This window comes from Solanum verrucosum, unplaced genomic scaffold (genome assembly GCF_900185275.1).
Source record: "Solanum verrucosum unplaced genomic scaffold, falcon-dt-bn FXZP01000103.1, whole genome shotgun sequence".
NCBI lineage: Eukaryota > Viridiplantae > Streptophyta > Magnoliopsida > Solanales > Solanaceae > Solanum > Solanum verrucosum.
Window position 1 is genome coordinate 8,036,160 of NW_026020048.1, and position 14,129 is coordinate 8,050,288.

General features: G+C 31.0%; 2 protein-coding genes across 2 annotated transcripts; one reads left to right on the forward strand and one right to left on the reverse strand.

Moving 5' to 3' along the window:
* The first annotated feature begins 440 nt into the window (after positions 1-440).
* Positions 441-5,391, forward strand: LOC125822557 (uncharacterized). Its single transcript, XM_049501969.1, has 7 exons — positions 441-734; positions 1,394-1,519; positions 2,055-2,255; positions 3,606-3,702; positions 4,260-4,363; positions 4,621-4,672; positions 5,050-5,391. Exons 1-7 carry the CDS (start codon positions 535-537, stop codon positions 5,272-5,274), a joined length of 1,005 nt encoding a protein of 334 aa, XP_049357926.1. The 5' UTR covers positions 441-534; the 3' UTR covers positions 5,275-5,391.
* A 1,140-nt stretch (positions 5,392-6,531) lies between these two features.
* LOC125822561 (uncharacterized) lies at positions 6,532-7,386 on the reverse strand. The gene is made up of 2 exons (XM_049501973.1): positions 7,277-7,386; positions 6,532-6,817 (listed from the first exon to the last, which is right to left on the reverse strand). Exons 1-2 carry the CDS (start codon positions 7,365-7,367, stop codon positions 6,543-6,545), a joined length of 366 nt encoding a protein of 121 aa, XP_049357930.1. The 5' UTR covers positions 7,368-7,386; the 3' UTR covers positions 6,532-6,542.
* Positions 7,387-14,129: the final 6,743 nt, after the last annotated feature.

A 14,129-nucleotide genomic window follows, 5' to 3' on the forward strand; every position in this document is an offset into this window, starting at 1 on the left:
ATTCTAAAAGTATAGTATCATTTTCTACTTTATCATCAATATTATTTTTTTCAATGGTATCCACAATTTATTTTAAGTTTTGGACCTTTGAACATGTATCATTTTCATTCATCCAACAAGTTATTAACGTCTATTTTATTGGGGTAACCGAGATCATTAATCATTGCCACAAGTTCATAAATGCAGTTTTCTCGAGTGAGTTCATTTAAATTCTCTGAGTTTCAATCCCCAAATGAATAAATATTAAAATTAAGTGTGGTGTCGAAACACTCTTAAAATTAATAAATATTAATTTATTGATTAAATAATATCTCTATAAAATAAAATTTCTCCATTCACTTTTATTTGTCGTGTTATATTTTTTGAAAGTATATTTGACTAACAAGATGCACCTAAGTGACAAAAATATCCCTGCGTCCGACGTGGTGGCACGCTTGCATCTTATGTCATTTTAGTCAACTCCTCAAACGTACATCACACTCCTCTCTCTCCCTTCCTCTTCTCTTTAGGGTTTTTCATCTCGATTCATCACACATGGCCGGAATGAGACTGTTACCGGAGGACCCCGACGTCGCGCAGGTCCGACCAACGGCAGCAGCCGACCTGATTTCCGACGACGACCGCTCTGTGGCGGCCGATTCGTGGTCCATAAAGAGCGAATACGGAAGTACTCTCGATGACGAGCAGCGCCACGCTGATGCTACTGAAGCTCTTAATTACCGAGCCGATTACAGGTTCTTATATGGAGAGCATTAACTTCAGTCTTATTCATATGACTCTGACTCCGTCACTATGTTTCAATGAACCTGAGGTTGAAGATGTTAAATTAATTTATGGATTATATTAATTGAACTGGAAAACATTAAGATACTACTACATTTTTTTAAAAAAAAAACTTAAGATAGTACTCTACCAGTTAAAATTTGTATAGAAAAATAAATCATTCAAAGTTTAAGAAGTTGTATAGTTAAACGAATTTGAATAATTGAATGTTGTGTGAAGATTATGTAGAATAATAGTACTATTTTTTTTTAATAATGTCAAATATTTTGATAATTCTAAAATGATAAAGTGTTGTATATATTAGGATGGAGAAAAAATAACCTGCATGAAGGTGTAGCTTTATCAAATTATGATTACTTTTCTCTTATCCATTATTGAGCCAGAGAACACTATGGCAGAGCTAAGTAGTGGTGGTAATTAGAGGTCAATATATCTGTTGAGTGCAGTTTGTAAAGTTAAGTGAATAAAGTGATAACTGCAGTCTTCATTGGGCGTTGTATACAGTTGTTAGAAGAGATTATCTATTAGAAACCCGCTCATATTATATTTTGCTTTTTGTTTGTGCAGAAGGTTTACAAACTTCTTTTTCTTATTTTTTGCATACGAGCAGTTCTGACAAAGATGAGCAGGAAGGTGAAGGAGTTTCTTCAATGCTTGGTTTCCAAAGCTATTGGGATGCTGCTTACGCTGATGAATTGGCAAACTTTCGTGAGCATGGTCACACTGGTGAAGTTTGGTATGGATTAGCTAGACGACAGCTTGCAACCTTTTCCCTCTTCCTTGATCCACTTTACTATTGTGTTATCCTCGTTCTTTTAATTGTGATACTACCTATCAATTAATCAACTACCCCTCCTCCATCTCAAATAAAATTGGGTCTGTTATATGAATCCTTGGGAGCTATTATATGCCATCTTGATCCAAATCATTCCTATACTATGTTACATAAAACAATTATGCCTTTTAAGGCAAATTAGGAGTTCTCTAAAATCCTTTTTATTTATGTAAAGAAGATCTACAGCCTAGCACTTTTGATGATTGGCTGGTGTAAAGCTAAATTTAGCTCTTTGTGATAGTTTTATCCCACTAATAGATAATGATTGTAATTTGCCTGGTCTTGCTTTCCCCTTTTAGTCTTTTTACAAGGTTTACATTCCAATTCCCAAATAGGAAACCAGGAAAAGAAGTGAGAGGGTGGTGCTTGCATCACTGGATCATTATGTTGGTCAAACAGATTTGTTGATGTGTATATTTTTTCTGTATTTGTATAGGTTTGGTGGTGACGTCATGGAAAATGTCGTCTCTTGGACCAAAGGTTTGTGCATGGACATTTGCAAGAATCATTTGCCAAATCACGTAGCTGATGCCGATTCTGAGCCTGTTGGGCAGCGTGAGAAGGACATGTCAGGTTGGAATGTGCTTGATATTGGGACTGGCAATGGTCTGCTTCTCCAAGAGCTTGCTAAACAAGGGTAAGTTTGAATTTTATGCTAGCAATACTTCTAGTTAGCTATTTGCTTCGTTGGTCATTCTGTAACTGATAGATGTGCTTTCTTTTCTGAGATGCTTTTGATGCACATGCTCTATAATCTGTTACAGAGCCACACTGTAAAGGTGAAAACTTTTGTGGATTGCCTAGTTCATTGAGTATTAAGAAGTTAGCTGTTGTGAAGGTTTGTTTATGATTTTTTGACCATTCATCACATGCCCTGCTAGATGATCAACTTTTTCACCATAAAATTATATTGCTACTAGAGAATCAATGAAAGGTATAGAGTATTAAGCAGTTAGCTGTTGTAAAGGTTTGTTTACGGTTCTTTTAACCATTTATCACATGACTTGCTAGATGATCAACTTTTTCACCATAAACGTATCTATTAGAGATTCAATGGAAGTTATAAAAAAATATACTCTTTTGTTCCCTTTTCTTGTGACGCCATTTGATTAGGGTGATCAACAGTTGGTAAAATGTTTTTTTTTTTTTCAAAAGACAAATTTTTGTAATTGGTTTATATGATTAAGTGTTAGTGAAAGAAATAGTTGAAAAGTTAGTTTATAGTGAAAATCATATAAAGTGTAAATTTGATTAGTTAAATGAATTTTAATTCGTGAAACTCTAAAACTCAGTAAGGCTGCATTACATGATTATTTTAGTCTAATTGTTACAAATTTAGGATATCCTAGATGGAATGAGCCCCCATAAATTATGAAATGGATGGCAGAGAGATTATCAAGAAAAACTGCAGAGACTGTTGGGCAATGATTAACAGAAGAACAAATCCGTTATAAGATGAATTATGAATATTTTCTTCAAGTCAAATGATTATTTTCTCATATTGGCTTACACTGTGCCATTACTTCTTTTCAATCCCAATATGTCCTTGTTTAGAGGTTCTTTGGTCTTTAACTGCAGGCACAGAACCTAGATAGGTAATACGGATATATTTTAATAATTCTTTGAGAGAGAACAAGTGTCTGTAGTTTCAATGGTATTATACCTACATCACATCATGCAGTTCAATAAGCATGTGTATTCCTGCGGCTTGTGCTGGGGTGGAAACATCTCAGTGCCTCTTGTGGTTAATATAGGTTACGAGATTTTACGTCTTTCTTATCACATCTACATCTTTTAGCTTGTACAAAAAGTGCTCAGGTCTTGTTATATTTAAAACCTACTAGTTGCTTCTTGGGAGTATTTGTCTGTTAAGAAATTTTATTTAATTTTTAGTGTCAAACGTTCTTGATATATATGCCTTCTGGGGGAGGGGGTGGGGGGAACTCGAAGATTATTACTTACTAATACTCATTAACTATGGCATTAGGTTCTCTGATCTCACTGGAACTGACTATAGTGAAGGAGCAGTTGACCTTGCAAGAAGCCTTGCTGATCGTGATGGCTTCACTAATGTCAAGTTCTTGGTAAAATTTGCCTTTGTCTTTCAATTAAGCAAATGTGTAATATACCCACAGCAGCATCTGAGTCCAGTGTAAAAAAGAAAAGGAAAGTAGGAAACACGTGCTTCTCTAGATTGCATTCAAAATTTTGTGGCAAATAACCGTCTTTCTACTATGTTCTAAATGTTAAGCAGTGTCATTTATTCTTTGTTGTTGGTAACCCGTTACTGTCTGGTAGCTGCATATACAGATAGTAGCAAGTTAAAATTACTTTTACTTCTGAATGTTTCCCCGTAATCCTGACATTTTCAATTGTGTCCGCATGGAATGAACCTTTATTATTTTCTGTATTGAAAGATATAATAGCACTTGTTATGTATTCAGTGATCAAGGGTAGGAACAAGGTGCTAAATTAATGCCGAATTTTTGCATAGGGTAGAACCTGTCTTACCAATTGCGATCAATGATTTTATTAGTTTCATGTCCTTGTCATGTGTGCTTATTTATCTGTATCTGTGCTCTCATTGCTGGAGATGGGTTCTTTTAGTTTTGTGGTTAAATAAATTTCTATTGGCTAACAGGTTGATGACATTCTTGAGACAAAATTGGATAAAAGGTTTCTGCTAGTTATGGATAAGGGGACCTTAGATGCGATTGGATTGCATCCTGACGGTCCTATCAAAAGGTAGCAAATCCTGTATGTTAAGTATGGTATCAAAGTAGGTAGAGATCCCAAGTTCAAGTAATACTCCACCCATCCATTTGTATTAATGTTGCTCATCAACAAAATATTTTCATGTGCTTCGTCCAAGAACTAAAATAAACAAATAATAATTAAAATGTCACTCTCTAAAAGTGTTAACACACCCTAAGGTGTTCCTTGATTATTTTACCTATAGCACTACAATTCTATGTCACATCTTTATTGTGTGGTCATTTCAGGATTATCTACTGGGACTCTGTTTCAAGGCTTGTCGCTCCTGGTGGACTATTGGTGAGTCCATCCTGCTTGTCCTGTTTATAAATTTTTTTTCAGTGCCAATTCTTCTCCAATTGCTGTTATTAATTTGAAACATGCTGATTAAATACCACCACACACCCTTCCACTAGCGTAAAAAAGAACATATGCAGAGACATTGTAGAGATTGCGATGTTGGACCTGAGAATTATATTCCAATTAGATACATTCTCCGACAACTTAGCATCATATAATTCTGTTCTATCGACATTTTCTGTCTGTCTTATTGACTGTTTCCCAGTTGATCCTTTCTGATAAAATGGCACACGGTTATCTATTTTTTTGTGGAGGGAGTCATCATGATAAATAATTAGCCGTTACACCTTCTTTCACCTGACTGGGGTGTATTGTAGGTAATTACTTCATGTAATAGTACAAAAGATGAATTGGTAGAAGAAGTGTATACTCTCAATCAAAGAAGGGTTGCTTGTCAAAGACCAGGAACAGTCGAAGGCCAAGAGGCCTCAGTAGATCCTCCTCCTTTCCGCTATCTTGATTACATTCGCACATATCCTACATTCACATTTGGAGGATCAGTAGGCTCGCGTGTAGCAACTGTAGCATTCCTGAGGAACTGAATTATTACTTTCTCGTCATTTTGGGTGCATTACTACCCTTTTTTGTAACGTCGTGCAACCGTGGAGGATTTCTTTGGGAAGACCATTTCTGATTTATGCAAGGTGAAGATTAATTGATCTAGTTTTTGTATAGGGTAACGTCAGTGCTACATTAACAGCATTGAGATCATCAAATGACCCGTGTTAGATGGAAAAATTGTTCTTAAGTCAATGTAATGTCATTGGGGATATTGTTTGATGGAACACTTCTTTAGCGCACTGAGGATTCTTTTATATGAAAATCGACCAAACTGAGAGAAGAGCGGAACTCGTAAAAACTCCCTCACCACCAACAAGGTGGGAGTTGAGGTAACCAACCAACTTATTAAGATTTCGCTTAAATTCATGACATTTTAAAATGAAAAACAAATAAGGCGTAAGTCACACTCCTCGAAAGGTCCAAATGATTTAATTGGATAACCGAGTGTAGACAAGGAGGGAGGGAGGGAGAGTGTGATAATCTACATTAATAGCTAACAGAAAGGCAATGAATTATGAATAATACACAGGTATTAATCACTCAGCCTAAGCTGTTATCTTCTTCATAAACGACAAATAGATTTTTTTTAAAAATGAAAAAAAGAAGATAAAACTGTTTTTTGTTCTTTTGCTGAATATTTATTAGATTCGTACAAGAAATCATCTTCTTTTTTAATGTTACGCAACCTGTATTGCATCTATATTTTACGTGAGAGAAATTAAATTACTACTAATATACATCAACAAACGATCACTTTCATATATAAAAGTTAATTTTGGGGTCAATATGTGTTGAGATGGACAAAAAATTGTTAAATGTTTATTTTGACGGAGTATAAATTAAAGGGAAAGAAAAAGACGAATCCATGTAATACAGGTTGCGTAGTGGTCTAGAAAACATAACTTATTAAGCACTCAAGAGTGTTGCCTAGTGGTCAATGAAATGGTTGAGAATCATGAGGTCTAAAGACAAAAAAAACACTATGTAATTCATTTCATTTGTCCAAGCATTGATGGACAGAGACACAAAGTTACCTGGTACCTGTTGTGCAAAAATTGGTCCAAACACCACGGTCATTGAAAAAGGAAAAAGCACCACAGCTTGCAAAGATTTGAGATAATAATATAGCAGAGCTTGTCTAAAAATAAGCTCTGCCAATACAAATGTGAAAATGAAAATAATGGTATAGTTATAATTACAAATATTATAAATTCAACACTGATCATGACCATATGCTCAGTTTCAATGATTAAAATGAATTAATGAGAAGGGAAGTTAGGTAGAGGCAAAGAGAGCAGCCGAGAATAGTAAATCCAATAGTCCCACCAACCATCCAAATAAGTTCAACAAATTCATCCAATTGTTTCTTGTGTTTCTTCTCATAATATAATTTTGAATTTGTAGGTGTGTAATTCCAACCTTGTTCACATACCAAACATTTCTCCAATCTCTCTTTCATCTTCACTTCTTCCATCCTTCCCCTCAATACTTGTAAATTTGCATCAACAACATGCCTTGATTTTCCTGAAACAAATTATTTTCTTATTTAAGGTGCGATAGTACAAAAATAGAATTTAACTTTATATATACTGATAATATAACGAATTATCAATGTTTTTTTTACCTATGGTAATAGGCTACATTTGCTTTGTCTTTCTAGTTTGTACTAACCAATCACTTGTTACGAATAACTACTTACAACATATGGGATTTGAACTTGTGATCTAAAACAACATTCGAACCTCATGTCACTTCACTAGTTTTGCTCCTTATATCTAGGGAATTCAAAATATAGCTTATATGAAAAAACAAATCAATTCATTTAATTTGCCCTGTCGATACGGTAAGCGATTTTCCAGTGGAAGGGTTTCACTAATTATCTTTTAGGTGATGTGATAGCGTAGTTTAGAGAAGAAAAACTCATAAAAATAAAGCGGATGTAATTAAATAAAAACAAAAACACACACGTATATATAGATATACCTTCATCTCTATAGATCTGAGCTCTGATTTTGGGTAGTTTTTGAGGAATCCTGAATTTGGCTGGAAAAATAACAATTGATGAAGAAGCCATATGTATTGTTTGTTTATAAGAAATGGCAATTAGTCTTATGCTTAATTGCTTGCTTCACGTTTCACACATATATATATATAACTTCGTCAACGCGTAATCTGATTAATTAATTATTAGAGTTTTTCCTATTTTGATTTATATTTAATTACCTAATTAATGTTGTTTTGGTTTTTTTTAGCAAGTCAAGTAATTAATTAAATATATAGCCAAATAGCAGACAGCATAAAAATCATCAATTAGAATTTGGTGATGAGGAATGATATAAAGTTGAAATTTTTTAACCCAAGCAAAATAGTTATAGTGCGCCGGCAAATAAGAAAATTAACAGAATCTGAATCTGAACTAACTAATATGTAGTATGTACTCATATTTTATTTTTTTACAAGTTTGCTTCTGGTTCTGGATTAGGACGTGTTTGGTATGGAAATATATTTCATCTTTATGTTTTTCATATTCGGTTCGTCAATTTTTTTTTGAAAATATAAATTACTTCAAAAATGATAATCTCCTATTACAATTTACTAAGCAAGGAAAATAAGTTTTAAAAAAATATTTTCTCAAAATATATATATATATATGTTTCTTGTATATGTACTCCATCTGTTCACTTTTTGAATCATGAAAGTTAATTTAAGTAATTTTTAAAGCTAAATTAAATTACATTAGTTTAATAATTTAAATTTAAGATTTTGATATTATTTAAAAATATATCTTCAATCAAAATTCATACAATTTAACTCTCAAAAAGTAAAATACGATAAATAAAAATAAGTGAGTACATGATTCATGAACCATGCTGATTTTGAGACTCTGCGTGGATAGCACCAGGAGTAGAAATAATGTTTTATTCAACAACCATGTCGTATTATCTGTTTAGTTAGACTTAATTATAATTCTTATAGTTTTTTTGTTTTTGTTTTTGGATAATCTTATTTATTCTTAATCATTGAATACACTATGATTTGGATTGGCAAAACTAATCCATGAAAATAGAACTTACCCCTAAAGTTTGAATGGATTAATGATCAACTAATTTAGTAGTTCAAACCTTTATTGTCTGCACAATATACATCAACTCATCTATAGTTAGGCTAATTTGGATTTTAAAGAAAGTCGAAATCAAATCCTAAAAAACTTAATGAAATTAAGGTTTTTAGTTTTTGATATCATTTATGTAACCATAATAAATTAAAGATGATTTTTGTTGTTGTTGGATAATCAAGCAGACTATAAGAAAACAACATAAAATTGTGTAAAAGATGGACGAATTGGACATCGACTTATTATTTAACTCATGACTTGTTATTTCATCTCAAGTAACTTCTAAATAAGTTATTAATTAATCCGCAGTTATTTATAGTTATATCAGTCAATTTTAATCTGTCCAATGCACTTATTTTAGACTGCTAGCTAGATATGAGAATTAATTAATGCAAATAAATAAGATGGAAGCAAATGCCAACTTTTAGGAAGGCGTCGCAAAATTTGTCATAAACGGAAGGACCAACTTAGTTAGGTTTAAAGCCTAAAAATGATCGAAATGGGAACCACTTAATTAACCATGCATAGAATTGTCTTGTTTCTGGATAATCTGTAATTTTAATTTTCTATGTATCATATTTAAGATCATAAATTTAAAAGATATTTTGATACATTTCACATATTTTCAATTAAAGATCATAAGATAAATACAAAAATCTTTTTTTGTTCTTAAAGTCCGTATCAAATAAGAATCAGATAAACAAATTAAAACAAAAAACTAACAAATATGTAAAAACAATTGGAATTTCCAGTGATCATAAAAATTATGAGGGAACTAATTATAATGAGTACGTACATATATTAACATTTCTTAAATTTATAATGAGTGCGTATATCCTAATAGAACGTGATTAGTTAAATTTCTTATATATATATTAACTATTTCTTAAATAATATTTTCCTGTACAAATAAACGCCCGCCATGGTCGTATATATTTAACAATTAAACCTAGTACAAAGTAGTCATATTATTTTTTAATGTTAAGCAGCCCCAACTTGTCACATAAACTCGTCTTTCTTTCCCTTTTATATACCAAAAAGGAAAATTACACATATTCAAGTAACTTAATTTATATATATATCTTAATTTAATTTATACGCGTAACAAAAATATAGACACATATTGACCCCAAAATTATCTTTTATACACCAAAATGCACATATTCAATATTTTTATTTGATATATCTTAATTTATTTTTTATACCTAGCTAAAATACAAAACGTGTAAAATATAAGTGTAGTACGCGATTCGTAAAGATAAAATAATGAATATATACACATACCAGACAACATAAAACTCAACAATGGAATTTAATTTGGTGTTTAAGTACGATATAAAATTGAATTTTTTGAACCAAAACAAAATTTGTTTAGGTGGCGATAATAAAATATAGGGAATTTGAAGTTAACACTCATATTTTACTCTTAGAAGTTATAATTTTATGATTTACTAAGTCAATATTAGAGTTAATATATGTTGTAATTAAATATACATGCATCAACCATGCTGACTTTTGAAACTGCATGGATAGTACCAAAAGTATAAATGTAATTTTATTCAACAATCATGCATGTCGTATTATCTGTTTAAATTAACCATTGTTATTATTTGATTATATTTCTTAAAGTAGTTGTTAGATATCTTCTTAATCACGGGGTAAGAGATGATTAGGTATTAATGCCTATCCAGATATCTTCTTTATTACCGGATATGAGATGATTAGGGGCGACAAAATTAGTTCATATAAACTTAATAAATCTTCCAACTCGTTTAAATTATTAGAAGGATTAGTGACTCATTTATTTACCAGCTCAATTCTTTTTTTATTCTGCTAACTGAATCCATTATAAAATTAGATTGATTTGTATTAAAATATAGTCAAAACTGATTAATTCATAATTTTTCTTTTTTATTTTTCAGTAATGAGAAACAAATGCCTACTTTTAGGAGAGTATCGCAATATTTGTCACAAAATATGGGAGGACCAAGCTAAGTTTGGTCGTCTGTCGATATTGGAACCATGTTTTTCTTCGGCTCAAATAAATTGTACATAAAGTTATGGTATTTTTTCGTTCAATTTGTTTTGTTCTACTTTTCTTTTTAGTCTGTTCTTTTTTAAATGTTTTTTTTTCCTTTTTTGAAAAATATTCCACATAACATGTATAAGACTAATAGATAAAAAGGTTAATCTTGATATATTTGACACATATTTAATTTAATACCATAAAATTTAAAAATCTTCTTACATTACATTTCAAATTAAAATAGAATAAATAAATTAAAGGTGGAATGACCTGGAAGACCCATGTACTTGGCTCCGTTTGTAAGTTGGACCCTCCTACTTATCAATTTGTCAACCGAACCCCTAAACTCATCAGGACACAATATTTTAAACCCCTTTGACCATTGACTGAACTTATGTGGCATTGATAATGTTGAGTTGGAAATTTACGTGAATACACGCGTTTGACAACGAGTAAATAAGGTGTTTTACATTAAAAATATTTAAATAATAATAATAATTATCAATTAAATATTTATTTTTTAAAAAAACCATCTTCCTCAATCATCCCTCCCACATCCCTCTCTCCTCCATCCCCAGCCCCCCTTCTCTCTTCTTCTTGGAATTTTATCCACCACATCCACGCTCTTCCTCTTGATTCTCTCCTTCATCCCCTTTCTTCTCAACCCACACTTCTTTTTTTCACTACATTTCAGCCGCCCACCCTAACCATTTAGTCTAAAAGTCTTTTAGATTTTAGGTTTTTAGTTTAAAAGTATTGAGATTATTAGTATTTGTTTTTTTAGGCTTCAATGGATTAACACGAATGATAATGGTGGATATTGAAAAATTAAAATTCAATTGATAAGTTAGAGAAAGCTTGAAAAATAACAAATGGGTCTTGTGATTGTGAAATTGATTCAAAATTGTGATTGGGATTAGTTGGATTTGTGGTGGTGAACTTGTATTTGAATTTTCAAGTCAAATGAGGAAAAATCTCATCTATTTGACATGAATTAAGTGTTCAATTTGGAATAAATATGAAGAACATGCTTATTTGGAATTTATTTATTTTTTAAAAAATGCTTATCTAAAATTTTCAGAAATTACAAAAGGGACTTAATTGATTTTTTTTAATTTTTAACATGTAATTTCTTACATGTCATTTTTAATGACATGTAATTCCACGTGTAAGCAATTGTACTTCACACACATTAGTGAGATGAGAAAAAGGTTTAAAATATTACATTCTGATGAGTTTAGGGATTCGGTTGACAAATTAATAAGTAAGAGGGTCCAACTTACAAACGAAGTCAAGTACATGGGTCTCCCAGGTCATTCCGCCTAAATTAAAACGAAAAGAACAATGGAAGGACATAAAGGAGGAGGAGTTGGATTTAAACGAACCAAAAGTTGTAATAACGTCAAAGTCGTCAAATACTGAATTATATACTTTGGGACTTTGAGACTTCAAGTGGGCCGACCAGGTCTTGGGCCCCCAATTACACGAAAAACTATTTTTAGAAACAAAATTCATCAAAGTTTAAAATTTGAATTGTTTAATCATGGAAAAATTACTTAAATACACAACACTTCTTTACCTATTTTCAATATTTCCCTACTCTTTTACTAAAATACAAAAATCCCTTATTTTCCCCCAATTCAACTTAACCGGATACTTTATTAGTTTAAGTATCTGCCCGTTATTAATTAAAGTATCCGCGCTGCTATATTATGCATCCGCCCGTTAATTAAGTATTCGTGCTGCTAACAACTTAATAATTTAAGTATCTGCCCGTTATTAATTAAAGTATCTGCGCTACTATATTAAGTATCCACACTGCTATATTATGTATCCGAAAAACACTAATAAAAGGGATTTTTGGTAATTAATGAAAGAGTAGGGAAAGGAAGTAATTTCTTTCTTATACTATGTCATTTGCCTAATTTTTACTTTAATCATTATAGACCTTACTCCCTCCGTCCCTATTTACTTGTCCATATTTTCTCTTTTAGATGTCCCTATTTACTTGTCCATTTTGACAAATCAAGAAAGGACAAAAAAAAATTTCCTATTATACCCTCATTTAAACTTCTTGAAAATTTAAACTTTCCCAACATTGATTAGTTATCTTGAATAAATTTATTTTGGAATCATAATTAATAAGGGTAAAATTGTAACTTCACTATGCTAATCATTTTTGCCTTAATATGTGTGTCATTTCTAAAGTGGACAACTATATAGGGACGGAGGGAGTATAAGATACTCCCTCCATCCCTATTTAGTTGTCCATATTTCCTCTTTTAGTTGTCCATTTTGACAAATCAAGAAAGGACAACAAATTTTTCCTATTATACCCTTATTTAAATAAAGTTGTCATAAATAAAGTAAATAAACTTATGAACTTCCCAGCATTGATTAGTTATCTTGAGTGAATTTATTTTGGAATTGTAAATTGTACTATAAGGGTAAAATTGTAACTTCACTATGCTAATCATTGTTACCTTAATCTGTGTGTCATTTCTAAAGTGGACAACTAAACAAGGACGGAGGGAGTAGGTATTTATAAGATAGAATTGTGTCAAAATTTTAAATATATAAAAAACAAAGGCATATAAAATTTGAAATCACGATTGTTATAGTCTTTCACGGATTCGGCTCCTCTTCATTTCTCCCAAGTTCTAGTTTGGATTGGAGACACATGTCATAGTTTAAAATTAATGGTTGAGATCTAATTGATTAAAGCAAAGTCTTAACCATAATTATTTAATTCCATATATTTGTTTCTTAAATATTTTTGCAATCCATAAAATTTTCCATAAATATATTTTAAAAATTTCTTTACTGCCATGCATACATATTTAAAACTTTTACTAATTTTTATTTTTTTTGAAAAAAATTATAATACAGTTAAACGTTTTTAATATTCTAATAGAGTATTAAGAGCTACGGTGTCTATAGAGCAATATGGACTCCATTTAGGGAAAAAGAAAAAAAATAAAGTTGAATGGCAAAATTTATTTTACTCTTAAAATAAATAAAAAACGTCATGTCACAATTTTTAATTTTTTTATTTGGCAAATATTATTTGAGAAATGGAAAACGTTAGGGAAAAAAAGTAAAATATCAACAAAAAATTACTCATATAATTAAGAAAAGAAATTCTTTTAATTGTATTTAGGAAAAATATAATGTAAATCTAGAATTGTTGGATTGCAAAAATATTTAAGAAGCAAATATATGAAAATAAATAACTATGGTTAGGACTTTGCTTTAATTAATTAGATCTCAATTATTAATTATAAACTATGACATGAATCTTCAATTTAAAGCTAAAACTTGGAGAAAATGGAGAGGAGCCGGATCCGTCTTTCACATGCTTTGTTTGAAATGCCATCATTATTGTTTGAGAGAATAATACAGCTTTTATGATTATTTCATATATCCCCATTACAAATAATTAAATTCTATTAGGGATTTCATAATTTTTAGTTTGAAGGTTAAATACTATGTTCATAACAATAAACTACCTTGATTTAATACAACTTTTTACTTTGAATATGAATATGAATATTGTGCAGCTCTAAAAAAAAGAGCTCAGAATTCTAGAATAATAATATAAATAAAAATATCGTAAATACAAAAAACTTTTGTTGATTGTGTTAGTATTATGTAATTTTTGACTAGGAAAAACATGAAACTGTCCAGGGAGACTG